This window comes from Podarcis liolepis (genome assembly GCF_965112155.1).
Source record: "Podarcis liolepis genome assembly, chromosome: 13".
NCBI classification, from domain to species: domain Eukaryota; kingdom Metazoa; phylum Chordata; class Lepidosauria; order Squamata; family Lacertidae; genus Podarcis; species Podarcis liolepis.
Genome location: NC_139573.1, coordinates 42,760,053 through 42,787,485, shown reverse-complemented (window position 1 = coordinate 42,787,485; position 27,433 = coordinate 42,760,053). Strand labels below are relative to the sequence as shown.

Here is a 27,433-nt window from a genome sequence, read left to right as displayed (position 1 = left end):
GAAAAATGGGACATTCCAGGATCAAATCAGAAACTGGGACAGCTTCTGTAAATCCGGGACTGTCCCTGGAAAATAGGGACACTTGGAGGGGTCTGAGATAAGATCATGGACACAATTTAGGAGACGTTTTAAGGGAGGAAGACTGAACGAAAGTGTTTTAAAATGTAAATGTGTTGTGAATGAGCAAAAGACCCAGAATTAACCCTATTATGATTCAGCTGTAGATCTTATTATCCTAAGCACGGCCGGCCCTCCTGTTAGGCAAAGTGAGGCAGCTGGCTCAGTAGGTGAATGCCAGGGGGTGGCAGCAGTCCCACTACTTTCGCCCTAAGCTAGCCCTGTACATATCCTAAACTAGCCCTCTGCCCTCAAGTATGGTGGGTGATGTTATCCCATTAAGAGTCAGCTCCCTATCTGATTTGATTCTGTGTATGGAATGGCAGAGTGCCATCTTGCCCTTTGCTTCAGGCAGCAAAATGTCTTGGGCTAACACCAACCCTAAACAGCAGCTGATTGTAGCTAGCTAGCTTTTAGTGTCAAAAAGATGAATATAATGGATTTGCATGGGAATTCCTGTTGGTGGCTGATAACTTGTCCTCGTTGAACAGGTTTCCCAGAAAGAAAGAAAAACCTCCCATTAAGACATCAGAGGTGCAGCGATAGCCTAAAAGGCCGTTTTGGGGAGTTTGACGTCTCACAAGATAATAATAATAGTAATAACTATTATTATTATTATTATTATTATTATTATTATTATTAATAATATTTAGCTCAGAGCGGCTAACAACAATAAAAGTAACACAGCATTCTAAAATCAATTCATTTTAAAATCAATTCAAAATCAAATTAATGGCAACCATTGGGCTAGAGTTCTGTGAGGATTACCAAAGGAGGGGTCAGACTGTGCCTTGGCCAAAGGCTTGGTGGAACAGCTCTGTTTTGCAGGCCCTGCGGAAAGATGTCAAGTCCCGCAGAGCCCTAGTCTCTTGTGACAGAGCGTTCCATCAGATCGGGGCCACAGCCGAAAAAGCCCTGGCTCTGGTTGAGGCCAGCCTAACCTCCCTGTGGCCCAGGACCACCAAGATGTTTTTGTTTGAAGACCATAAAGTCCTCCGTGGGACATACCAGGAGAGGCGGTCTTGTAAGTAATGCACACAGAAGAGGGAATATACAGTGGTACCTCGGGTTAAGTACTTAATTCTTTCCGGAGGTCCGTACTTAACCTGAAAGTGTTCTTAACCTGAAGCACCACTTTAGCTAATGGGGCCTCCTGCTGCTGCCGCGCCGCTGCCGCACGATTTCTGTTCTTTATCCTGAAGCAAAGTTATTAACCTGAAGCACTATTTCTGGGTTAGTGGAGTTTGTAACCTGAAGCGTATGTAACCTGAAGCGTATGTAACCCGAGGTACCACTATACTAGCAAATACTCCCTTGGGTTTGAGGTCAAGGTATCCGATGGGCATGCTGTCACAATTGCCAGCCTGGAATTAATCAGCAAGCATAAATATGGACTAACACACTTTATTCAGTTTCCCCTACAAAGCTGTAGAATGTTGATCCAAACTCATAAAAGAGATGCTGACTGCAGAAAGTGTAATTAATAAACATGTGTATCCATCACTACGAATAATTTATAATGTAGAATTATATCCCCTTATGGAATTGCTGTATGTATGTCATCACTATTGCTTATTCTTCCATACTAGCTGTTTTTCCCGAAGCTGACATCTTGCAGTGCACCGATTCAAGTGTTAGGCTCGAACCTGGAAAATTCTGGATCAAACCATTGTTCAGCAATAATGAGTGATCCTGGGCCAGTCACTATCTCTCAGCCCAGCCAGGCTTGTTTTCAGGATAAAATGGAGATGGGAGGCCATGTGTAGAATCATAGAATTGTAGAGTTGGAAAGGGATCACACGGGTCATCTAGTCCAACCCCCCCCCCCGCAACGCAGGAATCTTTTGCCCAGTGTGGGGCTTGAACCCACAACCTTGAGATTAGACATATTGTGCTCCACCAACTGAGCTATCCCACCTTGATTGTTTTGGAGGATTGGAAGCGTAAAAAAATGAATACAGTGGTACCTTGGGTTACATACGCTTCAGGTTACAGACTCCGCTAACCCAGAAATACTACCTCAGGTTAAGAACTTTGCTTCAGGATGAGAACAGAAATTGTGCTCCGGCGGAGCGGCAGCAGCGGGAGGCCCCATTAGCTAAAGTGGTGCTTCAGGTTAAGAACAGTTTCAGGTTAAGAACAGACCTCCAGAACGAATTAAGTTCTTAACCCGAGGTACCACTGTAAATATTCCGTCACTGGTTGAAGATGGTGTTGCTGCCAAACCGTTGCAATCAAGGGTTTTCCAAGTCGTCCTTCCATCTTTTTCTGGACACTTTTTTGATTTACGAAAGAAATCGCAGTGCCACTCTTCCCAGCGTGGACTGGGAAAGTGCTTTTGAGACACAGAAGGGTCCCTGAGGGTCACTGTCTACAGTGGTACCTCGGGTTAAGAACTTAATTCGTTCTGGAGGTCCATTCTTAACCTGAAACTGTTCTTAACCTGAGGTACCACTTTAGCTAATGGGGCCTCCCGTGCTGCCACACGATTTCTGTTCTCATCCTGAGGTAAAGTTCTTAACCCGAGGTACTACTTCCGGGTTAGCGGAGTCTGTAACCTGAAGCGTCTGTAAACTGAACCGTCTGTAACCCGAGGTACCACTGTATGCTATGTGGCAGAAGGGGTGGTCAGTGAGACAGCTGCCAGTGTGTTTGCTGACGATTTCTATACCATTGCACATCTATACCATTGCCATTTCCTGCTTTCTATACCACTGCACATTGCTGCCGCCGTTTCCTTCAGTGCTTGTAAACAGCCAGAGTTTATGCTCCCTTTTTTTTTTCCTTTTCTGTATCCCCTTCTCACAAGTGACGCAATTAACAACACCTTTTTCTGCTACTAAAAAACGAAAGCATGTTCCTAGGTTTTTTTAAAAAAATACGGCAAATTAATCTTGCCCTGTGACACCACCCTCTTCTGTGATTTTGAACCGTTTCTCTGACAGAGGAGCAGTTTAAAAATCTGGCTGGCTGGGGTTGCATTGCTGCTGGAGCTGATCTGCAGTGTGGGTGGAAGTAAAGCACAGAGCTTGCCAGTGAAAAACTACCATAGCTCCCTTGGATCTGCTTGTTTTAAAGGAGGGGAGATTTTTCCCTCTTTCTCCCCTGTCCCCACCCACCCACCAACACAATTGATAAATCACACACACACACACACACACACACACACACACACAAATAACCAAACCCATTTAAATAATAACAATCAAAATTATTGTTTTATTTTCCCGACCCTTGTATAGTCCCACTGATCAACCTCTCGCATGGGAAAGAGAGATTTCACAAAAATGTTAACCATGGAAGCAGATCAAGGAGAGTTTTCAATATTTTTTTACCAAAGGAGGTATGAACGCCTGTAAGATTTCAATTTACTCTGGGGGTTTTCAGATTGCGGCCATGGCAAGTTTGTTGATGGACCAATCAGGAGGGCTGTTAAAGAACACAGGAGCAATAACTTACATTTTCCCTAGATGCACTGTTGTGGTGTATATATTTGGCCACATTGTACTTTTAAAAATCCATCATTTCGCACAGTTTTTAAAAGTGGGAAACAACTGGACATCTCCCTCCCATGACAGCTATGTTTTACAACGAAGAATACCTGTATTAATGCAGAATCTGCGGATCTGGGAACGCACGAGGTGTGAGGACAGAGAAATTGTGTAATAGCATTAAATGCTTAAAAATGTGGGTAATGAAGACCTCTTCTCTTCCAACATTTCAAAGTAAGGTGTTTCCTGATTAATCTTCAGTACAGTACGCAATACATAGGAGACTTGCCTCTATATGCAAAACCCACGAGTAAAATAAAAAAGAGAAATATGTTTGCTATCCAGGTTCTAAGATATATTAATTTAGCTTGAGGGGAAAGTAGAAAAGGAAAGCTTCAGACGCTTCTGTGGAAATGGGTGGAAGATATTTTTTTCCCTAGAAGAGGTGCACTTATTTTCCCCCTTAATGAGGTTAAATACACTGTTGATACAAATTAAAAGCGGAAACATTTCAGGGTCATTAGACACGACTCTGCTTTTTTTGCATTATGTCACCTTTAAGTTCTCCCTGCGGTTATGCAGCAGATTAGTGCACAGTAAACAAAAGGAGGTGATTAATAATTTAATTATAACTGCATGAATTGGGATTGCAAAACATATATGTGGAAGAACAATTTAGGAATGGATGTAGAAGATGGGTTTCAGTGTTCATGAAAAACACTTTACCTGATTAAATTGACACATTTAGGTCAGTCCATAATAAAATATCTACCATCCATTTAATCATGGATGAAGAGCCCAACCTGATTTGCATTATTGAAAACTGGGTAAATGAGCTTGGAAGAGCTGGCGTCTCTCAGCTGTGTCCACCTGGGCTTTCAGCCCAGTACCAAGACAGGCTTGAGGGTTGGGGAGAGGGAATAGCTGTGGTCCAACTCTCTCTCCCTCTCCAGGATTCCTGTCCAGCAAGAATCTGGTTTTTAGTGTTCACACCTGGTCTTGGTCACAGGGGACAGATGGTTTTGCAATGCATAGGAGTAGAATGGAGAGAACTGGTGGGACAACGGTTATCCCTGAATATAAACTCTATAGGAAGGATAGAGTTTACTACTTATCCCTTTCTTTTCTCGAAGATATCCCCACCAGAGTGGAGTCCTTAAGATGGATAGCACCTCATGTCCCTCCTTCCAGCAACTCCTACAGCCTAACTGTTGTCAAATCTTTTGCTCCACTTTCCTTTGGATACATCAGTGAGGCTTAGAGTGGCGTCTTGTCGTCTGGGCAGCCCAGAACGTCCAGCCACACTGCTGCCAGGCTTCAGGGAATCTGACCCCCCCCCCCATAGCAGGCTGCCAGTATAGTGGTACCTAGGGTTAAGTACTTAATTCGTTCCGGAGGTCCGTACTTAACCTGAAACTGTTCTTAACCTGAAGCACCACTTTAGCTAATGGGGCCTCCTGCTGCCGCCATGCCGCCAGAGCACGATTTCTGTTCTCATCCTGAAGCAAAGTTCTTAACCTAAAGCACTATTTCTGGGTTAGCGGGGTGTAAACTGAAGCATGTGTAACCTGAAGCGTATGTAACCTGAGGTACCACTGTAATGGAAAGACAAGAAGCTCTAAAAGGTAAGGGACCCCTGACCATTAGGTCCAGTAGCAGATGACTCTGAGGTTGCGGCGCTCATCTCGCTTTATTGGCCAAGGGAGCCGGCGTAAAGCTTCCGGGTCATGTGGCCAGCATGACTAAGCCACTTCTGGCGAACCAGAGCAGCACACGGAAACGCCGTTTACCTTCCTGATGGAGTGGTACCTATTTATCTACTTGCACTTTGACGTGCTTTCGAACTGCTAGGTTGGCAGGAGCAGGGGCAGAGCAACGGGAGCTCACCCCGTCATGGGGATTCAAACCGCCGACCTTCTGACCGGCAAGCCCTAGGCTCTGTGGTTTAACCCACAGCGCCACCCGTGTCCCATGTGTAGATATATTAGGTTCAGAGTCATCTGCTACTGGACCTAATGGTCAGGGGTCCCTTACCTTTTAGAGCTTCTTGTCTTTCCATTACAGTGGTACCTCAGGTTACATACGCTTCAGGTTACGGGAGCTCACCCCGTCACGGGGATTCAAACCGCCAACCTTCTGATTGGCAAGACCTAGGCTCTGTGGTTTAACCCACACAAGAAGCTGTTACCAATGTCTTTATTCAATATTCATAGAGAGAGGAGTAGAAATGCAGCCTCTTTGGTAATGGTGTTGCTCCGAGTAATCTCCTCCCCCCTCCCCTTCTCAGTCGTCAACGGCTCCACCCCCCTTACGGTGGCTGCCTAGGGCAAATTGTCTCTTAGCTCTCTGCTCTCCTACTTTCAACGCTCGCTGGGTTTGGGGAGAAGGGGGTGGGGTCTGGAATGCTCTCTAGTGATAACGTGTCAGCCAGCTGTTTCTGCTCTGCTTCTCCCATTATTTCCCAGCGTTGCCCCTCTTCTATCTCTGAGCTGTGACCCTCTGCAGACCAGGCTTGTGTCCGGGGAGGTCACTTTGGTGCTGCAAACGTAGCAGTTTGACTTCACTCCTGGATACAGGAGACAAGAAAGGACAGGGAAGGAGGTGGTGTCACTCTGCATGTCAAAGAGAGCACAAATCCAGCAAACTAGAAATCCCCAAAGGGGCAGATTCCTTCACAGAATCACTCTGGGTGGTGACACTGGGCCCCAAAGGTAATTTACTATTGGGGATATTCTATTGTTCCCCTGAACAAAATGCTCAGGGAGATCTTGAGATGAAAGCAAGAAAGCAACCAAAAGAGAAAATGTAGTTATGGATGACTTTAACTAACCTCACATAGACTGGCTATATACATGGTAAAATTTCTAGATACCCCAAACGATCGTGCCCCAGAACAGTTGTGTTTTTGTCTTTTTATATTGTGCGTTTATGTTGTGAACTGCCCTGAGACCTGCGGGTATAGGGCGGTATACAGATTTTAAAAACAATAACAACTCATTAGCTGTGCACAATATTTTGACGTTCCTACATTAGCTGAACATAAGTGAATTCTGTCTTGAAGAATTATAAAGGTAAAGGTACCCCTGCCTATACAGGCCAGTCTTGACAGACTCTAGGGTTGTGCGCTCATCTCACTCTAGAGGCCGGGAGCCAGCGCTGTCAGCAGTCACTTCCGGGTCACGTGGCCAGCGTGACAAGCTGCTCTGGCGAACCGGCACCAGAGCAGCACACGGAAACGCCATTTACCTTCCCGCTGGAGCGGTACCTATTTATCTACTTGCACTTAAGGGTGCTTTCGAACTGCTAGGTGGGCAGGAGCTGGGACCGAACGACAGGAGCTCACCCCGCCGCGGGGATTCGAACCGCCGACCATGCGATCGGCAAGTCCTAGGCGCTGAGGTTTTACCCACAGCGCCACCCGCGTCCCCTTATAGACCACACTAAAAAGTAAAAGTAAAACCTGAAGCAAATGTCTTGTGTGTGTCTATGTTCTCACGCAGACAACAGGAGTCCGCCCATAACAGACACAGGGGGACAACGTAGTATTGTAATAGGCAATATACTGCTATAATTAAGTGCTTATGGAATTACCGTTTTAATTCTGCTTCAAGCAATGATTCCACAGCATAAAGAACCCTGGTGTGGAAAGAATCTGTGTCTACCGATTAATTGCAATTTATCTGGCATTCATGATAACAGTTCATTCAACCTCAAAAACATGGGATGGGACACCATAGTCTCTCTTCTATTTCATGAGGTTCAGAACATCCAAAACCAAATTGTATGATTCCTCCTGAATCTCCAGTCTGTTGTGGGAATTGCGTGTGCATGTGCTGCTTGTTCTATGAGGACGACCAACTTGCCAGAGACGATCCAGCCACTGGAGTCCCTACACGAAACAGTTTGCATTTGTCTTTTGGCTGTAAGTCAAAAATGATAAAAACAGCAATAACGTTTTTAATTGCAGTGAAGGAGAGATCTAGCACCTTTGCCCCCAGGTGGTGTGATATGCCAGACACCAGGGAGGCTTGATTGTGTGGGTAGAAAACTGTGATGTTGGGAACATCAAAAACAATGCAAATACCGTCCAAAAACGGAAAAGAGAAGATGCAAATGAGCTTTCAGCAGGTGTTTGTAGATGTGTTTGTACTGGAACAAACCTGCGGATTGTGTACTCTAATGTGCCCCTGGATAACCCTTTTAGAAGCTGTGGCTGGTACACAAGACGGTGGGTCATTTCACCTCCTACGATGTGAGGCTTTTTGGAAACAAGCATGTTACATCAAAACTCCAGCATCCGGCTTGTATTTCATCTGAGTATGTTTTGAACTGACTAGTTTTGGAGCCTACATACTTGCCCAGGGCAAAGGAATGCCTCATTTCCTTTGCCCTATCCAGACTTCCACTGGAGTCCCGATTTCTAGGCACAGATTTCTAGTTCTGTGTCTGAGAGGTTTATGTGTTTTTTCATCCCGCTGCTTTCCCCAGGAATACCTACTGTTTATCGCAGAATTGGAACAAACGTCAGTCGGGTTGACGTTAGTTCCAGTTCAGCAGGAAACAGTGAGTTTTCCTGGGGAAAGCGGTGGGACAAATCACATGTACTCTGTAAATCACGGACCTGTGCTTAGAAATCGCTGTGCAAACAGATGTCTGAATGAGTCTTGAGATTCCTGCTCTGCCCTCCTGGGTCTGAATATGGCAAGAGCAAAAAACAATCTTGCTTTGGTTGTCATTTGGAGGACGTTTTTTAAGAACTTAAGAAAGTCCTGCTGGATCTTTTTATCTTTCCAAAATCCTCTCCTCCAACATTCAGCTTCATTGGACGCCTGTGAGTTCTAGAGTTATGGGAGAGAGAGAGAAACTTTTCTTTATTTCCTTTCTCCATGCCAAAAGTGCGGACTGGTCTGGGGGGCCTTCAGAGGTACAGCCAGGGGGCTACCGCAGGTACCTCCTAGCATCTGCTGCCTGAAGCTGTTGCCTCACTTTGCCTAACAGTAAAGGGTAAAGGGACCCCTGACCATAGGTCCAGTCATGGCCGACTCTGGGGCTGCGGCACTCATCTTGCTTTATTGGCCGAGGGAGCCGGCGTACAGCTTCCGGGTCATGTGACCAGCATGACTAAGCCACTTCTGGCAAACCAGAGCAGTGCACGGAAACGCCGTTTACCTTCCTGCTGGAAGATTTGAAAATAAGGGATCATCAGCCTCACCTGTCCTGGGGACAGTCTACAGGATATCTAACAATCCGGGAAGCAGCGGGAAACAGCGCTGGAATAAGGAAATTTCCCATAAAAAAGGGGAAGGTTGACAGCTATGGCGGTACCTATATATCCACTTGCACTTTGATGTGCTTTGGAACTGCTAGGTTGGCAGGAGCAGGGACCGAGCAACGGGAGCTCATCCCGTCGCGGGGATTTGAACCGCCGACTTTCTGATCAGCAAGTCCTAGGCTCTGTGGTTCAACTGCAGTATTCCAGGTATGACCTGGAAATTTTGAATGTATGGCAACCATACGTAAATCAGACCCTGCCTGAGCCAGCGGGTGGTCAGAGAAGGAAACCGGAAAAAGTTTCAGCTGAAATATCTGTGCCACCTAAAGCCTTTTTGCCTTCACCCCTAGTTTGGCTTATTTGGTCTGGAATAGTTCAGTTTCTGCACATGTATGTGTCCTTCAGCTCAGCAAACAATTCTTAGTGGTAATAATGCTGTAGCCAGTGTTAGTCTTACTCAAGAGTAGACCCAGTGAGATAACAAAATATAGATTCATTCATTTCTGTGGGTGTTCGCTAAGTATACCTTGGTTCATGGGTCGGCAAACTAAGGCCTGTGGGCCGGATCAGGCCCAATTGCCTTCTGTATCTAGCCCGCAGATGGTCTGGGAATCGCCGCGTGGATCGCCAGTGCGCATGTTTTTCCCCTCTCCCTCACACAGCGGCAGCGCCTCCTCCCTCCCTCCTCCTGGCTTCTCCCGCCCTGCCTAGAGGAGGAAGGGGGCTGGGCTTTGTTGGTGCCAGCAGCAGCCGCCATTTTAAGCAGCCCATCTCCGGAACCCTTTCGCGCACTGCTCACTGTCCCTCCGCCACCAGCACTGCCAGCCCCTGCCACTCACAAGACACAGGTAAGCAGCCACCAGGGATCATGGTGCCCTTGCATAATCCCCCCCCAAAAAAAATATAGTCCGGCTCCCCACAAGGTGTAAGGGACAGTGGACTGGCCCCCTGCTGGAAAAGTTTGCTGACCCCTGCCTCAGTTGAATTCACAACCCACAATGAACATGTCAGGAAGATGGAGGCATTGATATGCTATTTCTAGGGTAGAGGGTCTACCAAGTTACAGTCCCCAAGAGAGGAAGAGGCCCCAGAGCTATACCTCCAGCAAATACAGTATCACCTAGGGCCAATTATTCCATTTGCCCAACATGCAGCTAAGACCTCTCCTGTTAATTCTTTGTACCCGAGCATTACTGGTGTCACTCCTTTCATTTCACTTCTCCCTCAATTTGGAGGTACTTTAAACAGAGCGCTACTGCAGACTTGTGCACCCTGGTACTCAGCAATGCTGCAGATAGTAACAACTACTGATAAAACCTTTCCTATGACTAATTCCACCACTTTTTCCCCTGGAGACAGTGCCCTCTGCTGGCAGCATATGTTTTTCCCCTAATAAAGCCTGTAAAAAGTCACTTGGACCTCAATATTTTGAGCCTTTTGTGGACTGCTAATTTTTCCCCATTACAATCTTCAGCTAAAACAATAAATCAAAACAAGAACGCCACTGTGATTGAGGCTGCTATGTGTTCCTTGCTTATGATGTGCTAAAGCCCGTTCCCTAAATACTGGTAATTTCATCGTTGAACCTCACCACCCCCCCCCCGGCTTCTAAACCACCTGGTTCTTAAATAGATTTTAAAATCACAGAGCCTGGATTTAAATGGATACAACCCCCCCTTCCTCTCTCCCTCCCTTCCAGCAGCAACTTGCATTGTGTGTAGCTGACGTCACTGTAGATTTTGAAGTTCTGAGACGCTGGCCATCTGCTCCTGGCTATGGGAACCTGAGCTCTTTAAAACTGCATGGGCAAAAGCAATCTCATCCGCTCTCCTCCCGCTGCAGCGGCGACAGATGAAGAAGGAGCGCTGCCAGGGAAAGCATAGAATCAGGGCTACGTAGGGCCGGGTGCTATGTTAAGCCTTGTCCCCTGTGCAATTGCTTGAGCTGTTGAGATAAGAAATATGTGCCTTACACAACCCGGGGACTAACTGTGTCACTGGAAGATGTATTGAGGGGGGAAAGACTGGGCAGAGAAGGGCAGAAGGAATATCCTGTCTAGTCTTGATTTCTTCATTTTCTTCCATTTTCTCCCCACTTGGTCCAGTAAACATAGCAGCTCTTTCTTGCCAGGTCAAAGGGCAGGTTGTCCTCTGCCAGTGCAGTTAGATCATTGACCCATGTAGCTCCTGCAGCCAATCTGAAGCCGCATCTTGGTTTTCGAACAGTTCTAGGACTCAAACGGACTCCCGGAACAGTACAGGCTAAGATTGCCCACTGCACTCCTCCCCCCTGCTGCCGCCCAAGCACTCACGTGTTGTGTGGAGGGGCGCATGATGTCACACGACGCTGGGCCCCCTCGATGTGGGAGGCACGTTGGTGTCTCTGGGTTGCAACTGTAGTGAGGTCTTCAATGGATTGAATAAATGGAGCCTTACATATAACTTTCCAAGGCAGCAATATCAGTCTTTTGTCCATAGTAAGGGCACAGAGAATCCATTTACATTGTCCAGTTGTCCAATTCCATGTAGTAGGTATGTAATTCAAAATAATATTTGCCTCTGAAAATTTTGGCATTATTCGTGCAGTCATGCAATATAATACAATCTGCATTAAAAAAAAAAAAAGAACAACACACACACACTAGGTACAATGACACATCTAAGCATCACATCTTGTTTGGCCCTGAGACAGCATTTTGTTCGATTGTGTGTAGTAGTGTAGCATCTGTTACTACCATCACCGCAGCCGTAGTGGCACAAATGAACAGGCAAGTCATTGTCACGTGGGAAAGACAACATGCCAAAGAAAGGACTATTTCACATGTTACTGTTTTCATCAGAGAGAGACTATAATCAGTGAGCTAAATCCAGACTGTTTTGTGCTGTGTTGTGGTTCAAGCTGCTTAGAAGATACCATATTTTAGCATTGTTTTGGTTGTAAGCCAAAATACTGCTACTATGACTACTCTTACTTCTACTCTTCTTGGTTACTAGAGAGCCGTAACATAGAAGCTGCTTTCTTTGGTTTCGAAATCTAAACCCTGCATTAGAAGTAGCTCTCATTGCCTCCTTGTTATTTTTTTAAAAAATAATCAGACATAACTTTCATTAACTCCAGTGAGTAATTGGCTGGCTATGTTCTCATGGCAAAGCTCATTGGTCCTGGGGTTCAGAGAACTTCGTGAAGCTACCACAACAGACCCCTTAATAGAGCAGGGATAGGGAACCTGCGGCCATCCAGATGTTGTTGGTCTACAGCAGGCATAGGCAAACTCCGGCCCTCCAGATGTTTGGGACTACAATTCCCATCCTCCCTAGCTAACAGGACCAGTGGTCAGGGATGATGGGAATTGTAGTCCCAAACATCTGGAGGGCCAGAGTTTGCCTGTGCCTGGTCTACAGCTTCTGTCATCCCTGGTCATCCATCCAGGATGGATAGGAGTTGGAGTCTAGTGGCATCCAGAGTGCCAGAGGTTCCCAATCCATGTGCTGCATATGGCTGACTTTTAAATGAGGTGGTTCTTTTCAGAATGTAAGGCTCTGCTGAATTCACCGCATGATAATACGTTTTGGGGTGGGGACTTTGCAAGAGAATGCTAGGGGAGAGTCATCCTTCTGTTGTCCTTCTCCTGTCTACACATGATCATACATGATCATAAAGGTAAAGGGACCCCTGACCATTAGGTCCAGTCGTGGCCGACTCTGGGGTTGTGACACTCATCTCTCTTTATTGGCCGGCGTACAGCTTCCGGGTCATGTGGCCAGCATGATTAAGCCGCTTCTGGCGAACCAGAGCTGCAGCGCATGGAAACGCCATTTACCTTCCCGCTGGAGCAGTACCTATTTATCTACTTGCACTTTGACGTGCTTTCGAACTGCTAGGTTGGCAGGAGCAGGTACTGAGCATCGGGAGCTCACCCCTTCGCGGGGATTCGAACCGCCGACCTTCCAATTGGCAAGTCCTAGGCTCTGTGGTTTAACCCACAGCACCACCCGCGTCCTGTACATGATCATACACAAAGATTAATTTACCAAAAGGTCTTGGTTGCAATACCCGTCCTCTCAGACAGCAACACTGTCACAGCACCATCCATAGGGACATATAACTTGTAACTGTGATGCAAAACAGCACCAGTTCCTCCCTTTAGCTAATTTAGTGTGTTGGTTTCTTGTAACATCAGTGCAGCTTGTTTTCTGTAGGCTGCAAGTTTGTGCTCTTTCCAAACTATTGGAACTGGGATATTTCACCAGAACACAGCAACGCTGTCTCATATACATCTTCTTGAACACTGAGGGCAGCCAGGGACAGTGTGGAATTGAATTACACATTCAAATAAAATGTGCATGGATTATTATTATTATTATTGATATTATTGTTTCTAATTGTTTCTAATATGCTTTCCTTAAATTTAAAAAAAACATTGATCACATGAGATGTTGTGAGCCACTTTGGGCACAATTTTGTGAAAAAGTGGCATACAAATAAACAGATGGTGATGATACAATGACATCATTAAAAAACAGTTTTGAGCTGAGTATAATCTAACACTGGCGATGGCTGGGTGATACATTCCCTGCTGGCTGAGCGGCTTCTCCATCTCATCTTCATTCATTGTGTCATGTTTTTTTTCATGGCAGCATCCTGTATCCGGTGTTTAGTGGATGTGGTCCCGGTCAAGAATGAAGAAGGAGTCGTCATCATGTTCATCTTGAACTTTGAAGACCTGGCAGCTCTCATTGCCAAAAGTGCCCGGCAGAGTCTACACCAGCGCTTGTCCCAAGGATGGCGAACAGGTGAGAAGCCCAAAGTGGCTCAGAATCCTTTACCTTGGGCAAAGGCACATGGTAGTTTGAGGTGGGGGGGGGAGTCTACAGAGGTGAGGGGGTGGCATTTCAGCAAGTGGGTGGTAAATGGAATCTCTGAATTTTCTCTGGAACTTGGCATGAACATGGCTGATAGTGTGGCATGCAGATACCTCTTTGTATGTGGCCGCGTTGAGTGAGTTGCGACCACACTGGCAACTGTGGGAGAATGTTCTGTCAGAGGAAGATCTTCAAAACTCTACAGCCATAGGAAGTGAATTCTCTAAGATGGTCTATTGGGAAGGAAGAGTGTCCTTAGGTGGGGAGGCAACAAATCAAATCAAAACTTTATTGCGGTCCAAAGACCCACAAAGCAATTTCAAAACTAGATACAGTTAAAACAACCAGAAAGACAGATGGAAGAAACCAAGGCAGTTATTTTGTTTTATCTAGGGCATAATGATCTTTGTTTCTTATAACCTCCGAAAGAAACTTTGCCACGGCCAGTGTAATATCATTTGACCTGTCTTCCAAAAGGTATTTAATATGGGAGGCTTCAGATTTTCCCGGCAAATTTGCCAGTAACAGTTTGATCAGTTGATCCCTTGCTTGCTCATATTGCCCACAATGCAGTAGGATATGCTTCGTACAATCAACGTCCTGAGAACGTAAACAAAGCCTATTCTGATAGGGGATGCCTCTCAGTCTGCCATTTAGCACTTCCGAGGGAAATACATTTAGTCTGGCTTTGGTAAATAGCCAGTAGGTAGGCACAGACAAATTCCTAAGGTATGAGGATATCTGAAAGTCGTACCCATATTGGATTCCAGTTGCAACCGAGCTATAAATTACATAAGACCGGGATCGCGGGTCGCTATGTGAGATGTCCCAAAACCTTTGGAGGAGGCAACAAGAAAAACCAATCCCTCATAGAAAGGAAGAAAGAGAGAACAAGAGGATAAGAGTATCAAATCACGGACAAGGTTCTAAACATGAACATCAAAATACTTTGAGCTGGCCATACAAATTTCCTCAAGCATGGATTGCCAAGGTGCCTGTAGTCAGGAGGGCTCTATTAACAACTCCCTGCAGCCGTAACTAGGCATGTCATCAAGCTCATACTTCTCAACCTACAAGTGTGAGCTCCAGAGAGCTCACAATATTGTCCCATCTACTCAGTACGTGTAAGTCTAGGTTTTTCCACATATGCTAGGAATGACTGGGGAAATGGGGAGAAGTAGCAGGTAGCAGTCTACAGCAATCCAGTAAGAATCAGAATTACTTTCAACCAGGCCAAGACTGCTGTTGATTCCAGATGTTGTGTGCAACTTGGAGAATTGGGCAACTCAACAGCATTTGTAGAAGGGGGTTGGGTTTGGATCTTTGTGAAAGAACTAGGAATTATTTGACAGAATTCCCCATACCTTCTCAAAACAATTTCCAGGGTTCCTCATAGAGGAAGATGACAGCCAGTATAAAACCAGTCCAGTGCAGACGTACCCTTAGAATCAGGGACAAAGTAATAAATTGCCTTAAAAGGTAAAGGTAAAGGGACCCCTGACCATTAGGTCCAGTTGTGACCGACTCTAGGGTTGTGCGCCCATCTCACTTAAGAGACCAGAAGCCAGCGCTGTCCGGAGACACTTCCGGGTCACATGGCCAGCGTGACGAAGCTGCTCTGGCGAGCCGGCACCAGCACAGCACATGGAAACACCGTTTACCTTCCCGCTATAAAGCGGTACCTATTTATCTACTTGCACTTAGGGGTGCTTTCGAACTGCTAAGTGGGCAGGAGCTGGGACCGAAAGACGGGAGCTCACCCCGCCACGGGGATTCGAACCGCCGACCATACGATCGGCAAGTCCTAGGCACTGAGGTTTTACCCACAGCGCCACCCGCGTCCCAATAAATAAATTACCTCAGCTCAGCATTAATTCAGCAGGCAGCAGCTTTGAATTCTACTAGGAGGCGTTATGTGTAAAATTACTCCAGCCCCTGGGGTTTTCAAAAGGACTCAGTAAATTAAGGAAATGAATGGAACATAGTGATCCCGTTTTGCTGTGCAGGCTGGGCTTGAAGTTCTTGTTCTAAGGTTAGGAAGTGTGTGATCTGATGCATTTGTGATAAGGCTGCAGTATAAATTAGCAGTAGACTTAATGAGTGTTTGTGCTTGTGGAAGAAGCATTTCCCTCCTCTGTGCATTCCCAAACATGTTCAACAAATATGTAGCAGATGTTAAGATTAGGAAAAGTTAGTGCTTTTTTCCTGGAGGGTTGCAGGGGTACGCATACCCCTAAGCATTTTGTGAATCTTTGTACTTTTGTCCATTTGCTGTATTTATTTTCCCTGATTTGAACTATAAAATGGTTATTTTCTTGAGTCAAAATGAGGGTACCCCTGAACACTTTTTTTTTAGGGGGGAAGCACTGGGAAAAGCTAACTTGATTCAGTCAAAAGCTAGAAATTGTACTATAAGCCTTTTATGAAAAAGAACTTAAATTACTAAGGTTGTAATCCCAGGCATTCTTCCCTGAGAGTAAGCCCCACTGAACTCAATGGGACTTACTTTGGAGTAGACATGTATATCTTGTGTTTAGCACAGTTACAGAGATCTTTGCAGGCTCCCTTCCTCTTTGCCTGTCAAGTTGTAGAAACATTTTGGGCATCTGTATCTATACATATACGCTAAACAAACTGAAGGATTTTAGGGGTTTGGAGTTCTTAAATCTGGGTTTCTCACAAACTATTTTTTTTTTTTTAATATTTGTGCTTTCTTAAAAGGGAAACTACAAACTATTACATCACAAATCAAGATAATAATATAACACCCCGCACTCTAAAATATACAAAAAAAAAAAAGTTATTATAAGGAGGAGCTGAGCATATAGCATAGGCATTGATATAACCTGAAAACAGCTTGTCTGTTTTGGATTAGATTCTCGAAGGAAGCTGGTAAACAATTTGAAAGAATCACATTTAAAACATGATATGGAATCCTTTTGGTTTTAATTTTGCAGTCTGTTGCAAAAGGTTACAGGTAAACACATAACTGCAGCAAGCACCCCAACTTTGCTTAATGTATACATCTATCAGAATACAGTCATACCTTGGGTTGAAGTAGCTTCGGGATAAGTATTTTTGGGTTGCACACTGCGACAACCCGGAAGTAACGGAGCGTGTTACTTCCAGGTTTCGCCGCTCGCGCATGTGCAGACGGTCAAAATGACATCACGCACAGAAGTGGCGAATCACGACCCGCGGACACGGGTTGCGTTCGCTTCTGGATGCAAACGGGGCTCTGGAACGGATTCCGTTCGCCTCCAGAGGTACCACTGTAAAGAGAAATAGATTAATGAATTGATTCCACAGTCCTCTAATGGCCAGAGCTCAGTGGTGGAGCAACAGCTGTGGATGCAGATGTTCCAAGGCTCAACCCCCAACATCTCCAGGGAGGGCTGGTGATGTTTCCTGTCTGAAGTCTGGAATGATGCTGCCATTCAGTGTAGACAACACTGAACTAGATGAGTCACTGGTCTGACTCGACATAAGGCAGGTTCCAATGTTCCTGTTTTAGAACATGCATTTGTACAGAACTGCTGCTCATATACTTGCAGCCCAGAAGCCTCACTGCATCCATGGCCAAAAATTTTGAGGCCAGTGGGAATTAACTGCTGCACTAGGTCAGTCTTATAAAGCAGAAGGGCATAATGTCAGTGTTGCAAGAAAATTGCGTTGGTGCAATGAATGCAAGCGATGCTTTGCAACTAGGACCCACAATGCTGAAGCATTCCAAAAGAAGCAAGATCACAGAATGATAGAATTGTAGAGCTGGAAGGAACCTTGAGAGTCATCTAGTCCAACCCCTTGTCTTATGCTGGGTACTAAAGGTAAAGGTAAAGGGACCCCTGACATTAGGTCCAGTCGTGGTCGACTCAGGGGTTGAAGTGCTCATCTCGCTTTACTGGCCGAGGGAGCCGGCATACAGCTTCCGGGTTATGTGGCCAGCATGACTAAGCCGCTTCTGGCGAACCAGAGCAGTGCACGAAAACGTAATTTACCTTCCCGCTGGAGCGGTACCTATTTATCTACTTGCACTTTGACGTGCTTTCGAACTGCTAGGTTGGCAGGAGCTGGGACCGAGCAACAGGAGCTCACCCCGTCATGGGGATTCGAACTGCCAACCTTCTGATCGGCAAGCCCTAGGCTCTGTCGTTTAGACCACAGCGCCACCCGCGTCCCTATGCTGGCTACTAGGCAGCATCAATAAACCTGTTCCATGTAGTGCAGAGCAATGGAGCATTGCTCAATTTCATTGTTCTGTATGGGACAATGACAATAAAGATAGCGTATTGTATCATATGAACAGTGTCACTCCCATGGGGGTAATGGGAGGAGGGAGCTTTCTCCTCAAGGGTATGTGGTTCACAGACCCTGTCCCCTACTTCTAGATTACACTTAACAACAGATCACAAGGCGGTAAAGCAGGTATACATTACCTATGATGTTTCTATGATCCACCCAAATAGGTGCAAGTCAGCATCCATCATAGTTTCAGTGAAGAGAGCTATTCAAATATATTGTTTAACTTACACTATAAGAATAAATCAAAGCTAAGCATAAAAGGAATGGGGATGTTACTGTGTTAAGATGAGAGCTCTATGCCCCTCCACCAAATATTCGGCCAGCTACTTACTTATATAATTTGGCAACCAAAATATTAATTTATATTTGGTGTGTGATGCCTCGAGAACCTCCCCTACAGCTTAAAATCATATCTTAGAGCACCTTTGTCACTCCTAGCAGATGAGGGTGAAGTCCCCGACTTAGTGCCTAAAAACCCTCGGCCACAGGTAAGAGAACCTGTGGTCTTCCCAATGTTTTGGACTCCCATTAGATTCCCCAGCTGGCCTGGCTAGTGTTCAAGGATGATGGGAACCGGATGTCAGCAGCATCTGCTGCTACCAGTTCCCCATCCATGGTCTGCACCATGGTGTTGGCAGGGATGCGGAAGGAAAAGCACATTGGCCACATGTGGTTGGGACTGCAAGGTTGCCAGGTGTGTTTACGCTGAGCTATCCAGAATTACAATACAAGTGAAGACTGCACGCCACAGGCTATTACCGTACTTTTATCAACAACAACAATCTTTATTACGGTCCAGAGACCCAACAAATCGTTACAAAGCAATACACAATTCATACAGCCTACCTCCAGGTTAAACAAGCATTTTGTTCAGAATATAGGGATCGTTGGTTCTTGCAACCACCGATAAAAACTTTGCCACTGCTAATGTTCTAGCATTTGTCCGGTCTTCCAAAAGGAACCTGACATAGTGAGCCTCTGATTTTCCCAGGAAAGGTACCAGCAAGGGTAGTATCAGTTCAGCCCTGGCTTGCTCATATTTTGCACAGTGCAACAAAATGTGTTTTATGGAATCGATGTCTTGAGCACACGAGCAAAGTCTGTCCTGGTAGGGAACTCCTCTCAACCTGCCATCCAACACTGCAGAAGGAAAGACGTTTAGTCTGGCTTTGGTGAAAAGCCTTTGATAGTTTCGTACTGTCAGGTTTTTAATGTAAGATGTTAACTTAAAGACATGCCCATATTGTACCCCTACTGCCAGCGGACTACAGACTGCGTGTGATTGAGATCGCAAGTCACTGTGTGCATTATCCCATAATCTTTGCTTTAACATCTTTTGGGCACCTTCATATAGGCTATTACTTTTATCAATTTTTGATGGGGTGCAAAAGGACCTTTCACATAAGGAACTGGGTTATATTTCTTGATCATAGCCACCAGGTTTGAAATAGCCCAGCAATGCAAAACTCCAGGCATAGGAGCCAACTCTTAGGGACCGATGTCCCTTTGCTGCCGCCCCCAATAAAATATTTGAGGGAGTTGATGGGCATTACCATTCAAATAGTGTATGTGTGTCTGCTACATTATGTGATCAGTTATTGGGGGGCAGGGCTTACCAGCCTCCCCGCCCCCCACAATATTTGATTCAAGTTGGCACCCCTGGCTCCAGGAAATGATTCTGAAGAAATTTGGTAGCAGTGAGTTTGGCATCTCAGTTGGGAAGAAAAATTAAACCGCAGACCCATCTCTCTAAAGGCCTAGTCAAACCACAAAGCAGACTCAGTGTACTACCTAAAATAGCTTTGTGTTTTGTATGTCAATAGCAGAAACCCGTGCATAAAATGGCCCTCTTCATATAGATCATTTAGGAAGAGTCTTCTTGGGATAATATATGTGACTTTTTGTTGTTGTCTTGGATACCTTAAGTGTTTTGATCCTTGCTTGTGCTAACACAACTTTCTGTAATGACCTCTTCTTCTTCGTTGTTGTTTATTTGTCTTGTTTGTACTTAACTATTTTTTAAAAAGAAACCCAAGGTATAATACAGCAATTGTTCCAATTAAAAAGTATAACTTTACCTACTCTAGTATTTTGTGGGTGAATGCAGCGGAAGGGTGAGGATCCTGTTACGCCAATAAGTACAAAATCACCAGATTTGGTCAACCCAGTGGCCACTCTGGTTGGGAATCCTGTCTACTGACAGCAGCAAGACAGATATCCCAAGACCCTACAACAGAAGGAAGGCATAATCACATAATAAATAATAATAATAATAATAATAATAATTTATTATTTATACCCCACCCATCTGGCTGAGTTTCCCCAGCCACTCTGATCGGCTTCCAATTGAGTGTTAAAAATGATACAGCGTTAAATATTAAAAACTTCCCTAAACAGGGATGCCTTCAGATGTCTTTTAAAGATAAGATAGCTACTTATTTCCTTCACATCTGGTGGGAGGGCGTTCCACAGGGCGGGTGCCACCACTGAGCAGGCCCTCTGCCTGGTTCCCAGTAACTTGGCTTCCCGCAGTGATGGAACTGCCAGAAGGCCCTCGGAGCTGGATCTCAGTGTCTGGGCTGAACGATGGGGGTGGAGACACTCCTTCAGGTATACAGGACCAAGGCCGTTTATATGTTCACATCCTTGGTCTCTACGCCGTCCTCACCTTGCAGTCAGAAGCAGGGTTTTTTTTTATGATGTTCTGATGTTTTATTAAAATTGCTGTTAGGGAGAATGAGGCCTAGTGCAACCAAACCGGTCATGCTCCCCTAAATCTGCCTCTGCTTGGAGGCAGCAGTGGTTGTTCCTAGCTGCCACTGCGACTGTGAACAGAATGAGGAGGAGGAGCCATCTTGTCCTTTGCCCCTAGGCACAAAAATGTCATAGGCTGGCCCTGGGTTAACCCTTTCTCCTCATGTTCCCCCCCCCAAAAAAAATTCCTCCTCTCCCCCATTAATCTTTCACCAGAAAATGCTATTTGCTGCCCTTAGCATCTGGGGAGAATTTTCTGTAGGAAAACAGCACAGGGTGGGGCAGGATTAACCTCGCTTTCCCCCACACTGTGGTCCCAATTCATTTTATATCTGGAACTTACAATCTGTAAACCACTGAGGAAAAGCAGGGAAGACCAGCTATTCTTTAAAAAGCAACTCAAGCCATGAGATTCCATAGCACAGATGGGAAATCCGGCAACTATGAGGTGCATGTATGGGTAGGTAAATATGTCAGTCCCACGTTCGCTCAGCTTTTAATTTTTCAGTCTTAAATTCAATTCTCCACATTTCCAAATCAGTTTGCATTTTGTTTTGTTTTCCTTTAAAAAAAAAAAAAGTTATTGTGAAAATTCACCAGCATTGTTGTGCAGAACACATTTTTTACACACCACATTGCTAAGCAACTTTCCCTACTATAAAGCATTTTGGTGCATTATTTTCACCAAAATATATGCCCTTCTATGCACACTTTACACTAGTACGTGTATTACTCGGCTGAAGAACTGCACTGCCAGTTTTGAAGAATGGCAGTGTTTCATTTCTCACGTGGTTTCAGAAAAATATGAATTAGGTAAGTTCAGCGAGAACTGAATTGATCTCCCATTCCTGAGCTGAATGTGACCTGCTGCTGCTCTAGGTGTGGGCCGCTAAGCCCTGAAGAGCCCCGCCCACTTCCCCCCACAGCCAAGATTTCAGCCATCAGCCGAATGGTGGGGAAACAATTATTGCTGTCATGCCATTAAGCAGCACAGGAAAGGCAATTTGGACTTTGTGTGGAGTGCCAGGGGAGACTTTGAGCTCCCCCACCATCACTTCCGTTGCAGCCAAGATCACTGTCCTCAAAGCTACCTGTATTTAGTAGTAGTCATAGTCCTGGGCAGACCAGGACCTCCATATACGCTGCCCAGACTTGCATCCTGCAGAGGTCACAATGGTCCCTCTAACTCAGCAAAAACAATGTAGGAGGCAGCAGCTACAAATTACACATCTCTGCAGCCACAGCAGGCGCTGCGATTCCCCAGCGTTTTGACTTTCCCCCCTGAGACACACTCGGTTGTCTCTCAAGGCAAGAGTTAGGAAATCATGCCGTGTTTTCATAAATACATAACCAGGTAACCACATGGTAAAAGGCAAATTCCCAATGGATAACTTGTTTGCTTGTATTCACCCAATATCCAGAAGAGGTAATTGTGTTGTTATACGTATATTAAGTTGTTAAGGTATTGTTGCTGGATTTGCAGGACTGTTACTGTCCACCCATTTCCCTCCTCTTCCTCCTCCTCCTTCTGTCAATCCTGTTAATTTGTTTGGACTAGCCGCTGCCCTGTAAAGGAACTGGCACAGTTGATGTCTAGATAGCAGCTGCCTGGCAAGCCACCATTCTCATCACCCAGAAAAATGCAGTGATCACCGGAGAAAGCCATTGTCTGAAAGCTGTAATGGAAGGGCGGGAATTTCCTCCCACAACAGTTTTGTCAAGAAATGGTACCATAACTTGGATCTAAAGATCCCCTTCCATACATATGAAGCCACTATTTTCCTTGTACAAGCAAGGCACCAGATAAAATTAAGCCGCAGCTAGAGATTCTGTCCTGCATATTCTATCATTAGGTGTGTAGCATGGGAAAGGGGTTGCTTTTCTGTCTTCCAGAGCTACACAGGAAGTATTTTTAGGGGCCAATTCTGGACGCCTCTTTAGCTTGGCATGTCTATGAATTCAGTTGCCTTGAGAATCCAGCATACGAAGTCTATGTGGAGATTTGGAAGGAAAAGTCTCTAAGTGGACAACATTGCTTCCTCTCTAGAATTTGCCTTGTTTCCCAGAGACTTGGGACCGCCGTGGCTTCTTCCGATACTTTTCTAAGCTTTTTGCCAGAAGGGGCAAAACTAGCTGGTAGAACACAATGCAACTGTGCCAGCTGCGCATGTCTGTAGGTGTGCTTTTCAGTCTTTGAACCTGACTGTCCTTCCCCAGCCCCATATGCCTTGCCTGTTGCATGTTGCAGATAGGTTACATTTGGGGTTTTTTTGTGTCTTTTTGTTTTGTGTGTGTGTGTTTTTTTCTTTTTCTTTTCTTAACAAGGTCAAAATACGAGCTTGAAGTTTAGTCTCCCGCCCCTACAACGTCTCACACTGCGGCGGAAATCTCTGACTGCCACTGAGTTTGATGGAGTAGCCATTGACTATGGAAAGGTAATCATTCACCGTAGACTTTGTATGATAATGATAAGCCCATCTATTTGGTTAGCCCCCACCCAACCCCCACCCCTGTTCCTCGGCTCTCCTGCTACACCTTCCGTCTGCAAATTAGGAAAAAGAGCCAAGGTCTCCTTGCGGCTAGGCCAGGACAATGCGACAGGAGCAGTCAAAATCCCGGGAGGATAGGCTTGAAAACATTCGATCCTGTCCGGCACACCACCTATACCATACCAGGCTGCATCCAGACGTGTGGCTTCTAGTGCTACCCATTCATTGCTCTCCTCTGGCAAACCTCAAGCAAAATTGCAGTTGACTGTCCTCCCTATTGTGCTTTTTCATTGTTGACACATGTTCCATCCACACCACTGGGCATGGAATAGGTGCTGCGGGCAAGCCCATTTGAAACTCAGCAAGCGTCCACCAGAATTTAAATCTGCAAATAAAAATTAGTAATCGATCGCTGATTTTTAAAATGTTTTGGAAAAATAAAAAATGGAGCTATCGAATGGCAACCGTCACAAAGATTATAGTGAATGTGTGAAGAGCAGATTCCCTTTCCTGATAAGGTCCCAGCCCATGTCAAAAGGACAGAAGAGTAGCACTAAAGTAATTTTTAAACATCATAGAGCCAGATTTCCCCAGTGGGTTTCTTGCGGAGATTGCGCTGCTCTTTCATTCTTCTGGGGGGAAAGCTGGCGTTTTGGGCATCTGAGAAAAGCTGGAAGAAGCACGGGGAAGACAATGATTGGCTGGTGTCAATTCCGCACTAAGTATTTATTGTAGAAGCACTCTCAGGACTCATCCACACTACTGCTTGTCTCATGCCTAGAAATTACGGATCTGAGCAGTTTCCCCCTTGCTCTGCTCCTTTCCCAGGGAAAACCCGCTCTTTGGAGATAAATCAATACGAAAGGCAGTCCGTAGAGAACTTGAATTGCCGTTTGCTCTGACCAAGCTCTGAGGAGCGGTTTTCCCTGGGAGAAAGCAGCGGAACCAGGGGGGTGCATGGATGAGCCCTCAGTCTCTGGCTTGTGGAAGCTGAGGCATGTTGTGATCCCTGAAGCTCCCAGTCTTTTGGGCATGCCCTTGCTTTTCCTGCGCAAAGGGAATCTGTAGGAGCTTCTCCCCTAAGGCTCCTTGCCTTGTGGCAGCGCAGTTTTCATTGTGGCTGCAGCTGAGGATGGAAGACAAATCCTCCAACATTTCTTCGATGAAAATAGGAATGTCCTATTATTATTATTATTATTATTATTATTATTATTATTATTATTATTTTCTTTATACCCTGCCCATCTGACTGGGATGCCCTAGCTGGGTGCGGTGGCTTCCAACAGATATAAAAACATTATTTTAAAAAAATTATACATAAAAAAAATCCCCATACAAAGCTGCCTTCAGATGTCTTCTAAAGGAGATACCGTATTTTTCGCTCTATAAGACGCACCAGACCACAAGACGCACCTAGTTTTGGGAGGAGGAAAACAAGAAAAAAAATATTCTGAATCTCAGAAGCCAGAACAGCAAGAGGGATCGCTGTGCAGTGAAAGCAGCAATCCCTCTTGCTGTTCTGGCTTCTGGGATAGCTGTGCAGCCTGCATTCGCTCCATAAGACACACACACATTTCCCCTTCCTTTTTAGGAGGGAAAAAGTGAGTTTTATAGAGCAAAAAATACGGTAGTTACCTATCTCCTCAAGGGTCACATAACTCCATACCCCCCAACATTTCTCCACTGAAAACAGGGACGTCCTAAGGAAAAGCAGGACATTCCGGGATCAAGTCAGAAAGCAGGAAAGCTTCTGTAAATCTGGGACTGTCCCTGGAAAATAGGGACACTTGGAGGCTGTAGGGAAGAGTTAGACCTCCCCTTCTCAAGAGCGACAATCTAGATGGAAAATCAGCCCGTTCCCTTGCCCACTGGTACCTAGTATTTAATCCTTTCCAACAACCAAATGTGTTTGGAATCCATAATGCTAAAGATGTCTGGTTAGAGCCTAAGCAAGTGCAGGTATTGAGGTTGATACGCTTTTAAGCCATTCTAAATCAGGCCATTAGAGGGCAGCGCATGACACAGAAGGCTACTGCCAAGAATGTCGCCAGAGCCGCTGTAGATGGGAAATGGGGGGGGGGAGAGATGCAAAAAGGCAGGATGGACTCTTGAACCTTAAATTTCTCTGCAGAGGAAGGAATTGTCAAGCTGCACCTGCCAAAATACCCTAGTCTGCACAACTATTAAAGAACCAGGAGCCCAGTCCTCTTTTCATAGAATCATGGAAATGTAGAGCTGGAAGGGACACTGTGGGGTCATCTAGCCCAACCCCCTGCAAGGCAGGAATCAATTTTGTATCTGGCCACCCTAGATCTGTGATCGGGTTCTCCTGCATTTTTAATATATACAGTGGTGCCCCGCAAGACGAATGCCTCGCAAGACGGAAAACTCTCTAGACGAAAGAGTTTTCCGTTTTGGAAAACGAATCTCCTATGGGCTTGCTTCGCAAGACGAAAATGTCTTGCGAGTTCCTGCGGGGTTTTTTTCCTCCCCCCCCCTTTTTCTAAGCCGCTAAGCCGCTTATCAGCTGATCCGATAAGCCGCTAATAGCGCTAATCCGCTAATCCGTCAATGGGCTTGCTTCGCAAGACAAAAAAACCGCTAGACGAAGAGAATCACAGAACGGATTCTTTTCGTCTTGCGAGGCACCACTGTATATAAAATAGTGGGTGGGAATTTGGAACATGGAACTGTGGGAAGAGGCTTTCTCGTCCCCTCTGTGACATTTTCACAGTACACACACACACACACACGCACACACACACACACACCTGCTGCTGCTGCTTGCTCCATGGGGTAAAATAACAGCTTTGGCATGTGTGCGTGATTTTAATTGAGAAAATGGTCTGTGAGGGGAGAGGATTTAGAGGGCGGAGGGAAGAGAACCTCCCTTAGCACTGTGATCTTGATCTAATTCAGACTCCCTGCTGGCTGCTGTTATCTCTGTTTAGGAAAAAGAAAAAACAAGGGCAATCTGAATCATAGATTTCCTGAGGATATAACACAAAGCGCAGCAGTCACAGAATCTTAAAAGACAAAGAGAATTGTGTAAACGGCGTGGGGGGGACCAATTGTGCTGGTTGATTAGAAAGGAGTTGTGGTGATAAAATTGCATCCCTTTTACCCAGGTAACTTATTATAATCACATTTAGGCATGCACAAAAAGAACTACAGTGGTGCCCCGCAAGACGAATACCTCGCAAGACGGAAAACCCGCTAGACGAAAGGGTTTTCCGTTTTTCAATGCGCTTCGCAGGACGAATTTCCCTATGGGCTTGCTTCGCAAGACGAAAATGTCTTGCGAGTCTTGAGATTTTTTTTCGCTCCCCCCCTTTTTCTAAGCCGCTAAGCCTTTAATAGCCTTTTAGCAGCTAAGCCGCTAAGCCGCTAAGCCTTTAATAGCCGCTAAACCGCTAATAGCGCTAATCCGCTAAGCCGCTAATAGGGTTGCTTCGCAAGACGAAAAAACCGCTAGATGAAGATACTCGCGGAACGGATTAATTTCGTCTTGCGAGGCACCACTGTAGAATCCAAACACTGGCGAACCTATGGCAAACGTGTGCATGGCAGCGACGAGGCTCATGTGGCGTCTTGTTACTCTTCTCTGCACTCTGAGTAAAAATATTAATTAATTAAAAATTAATGGTGCATTTGAAGTGAAAACAATTGTGCCTAGAATAGTTGCTAGAGAAAGAAGCAAGCCTCTTTTTAGCTCGTCATCAGTTGCTTGTTGAGAGAGTGCTGTTCTTCTGATCCTCCCGGCTGAAAACGTTCCAGGTAACACCAGACGGGAGGTTTCAGCTGCACTGCCAAAGGTTTTAGGTTTTGTTTTTTAATGAGGATAAAGAAACGCAGAGGATTGCTGCATTTTCTAGAGAGTAACTGGGCAGCTCTGGCGTTGCTTGAGACGTTAGCTTCGGCTATTTGGAATACTATGCTCTGAAGGTATCTAGGGTGTAGATTTCCCATAGGTATGTAGAAGTCCCTATCTCTGCATCTCAAGGGTTCTAGACATGGGTAGAAGGCTACTTCCCGCCATTAAATGCTCAAGGCATGTTGAAAACAAAAGCACATGGTATTAGGAAGAACACACCAAGGGTGAGGCTGGCAGATTGCATGACATTATACTGAGCTGCAAAGATCCCA

General features: G+C 45.5%; 1 protein-coding gene across 5 annotated transcripts in view; it reads left to right on the top strand.

Annotated features, from left to right (window-relative positions):
• Window positions 1-27,433, top strand: part of KCNH6 (potassium voltage-gated channel subfamily H member 6) — a 125,430-nt gene that overhangs the window by 41,318 nt on the left and 56,679 nt on the right. For 3 of the 5 annotated variants that reach the window (XM_083469467.1, XM_083469468.1, XM_083469469.1), the window contains exons 3-4: window positions 13,518-13,673; window positions 23,124-23,233. In XM_083469467.1, the coding sequence (XP_083325593.1) occupies window positions 13,518-13,673; window positions 23,124-23,233 (266 nt within the window). Of the gene's footprint in view, window positions 1-13,517; window positions 13,674-22,023; window positions 22,225-23,123; window positions 23,234-27,433 lie in introns of those variants that run through there. The other 2 variants (XM_083469470.1, XM_083469471.1) reach the window with 2 other exon arrangements.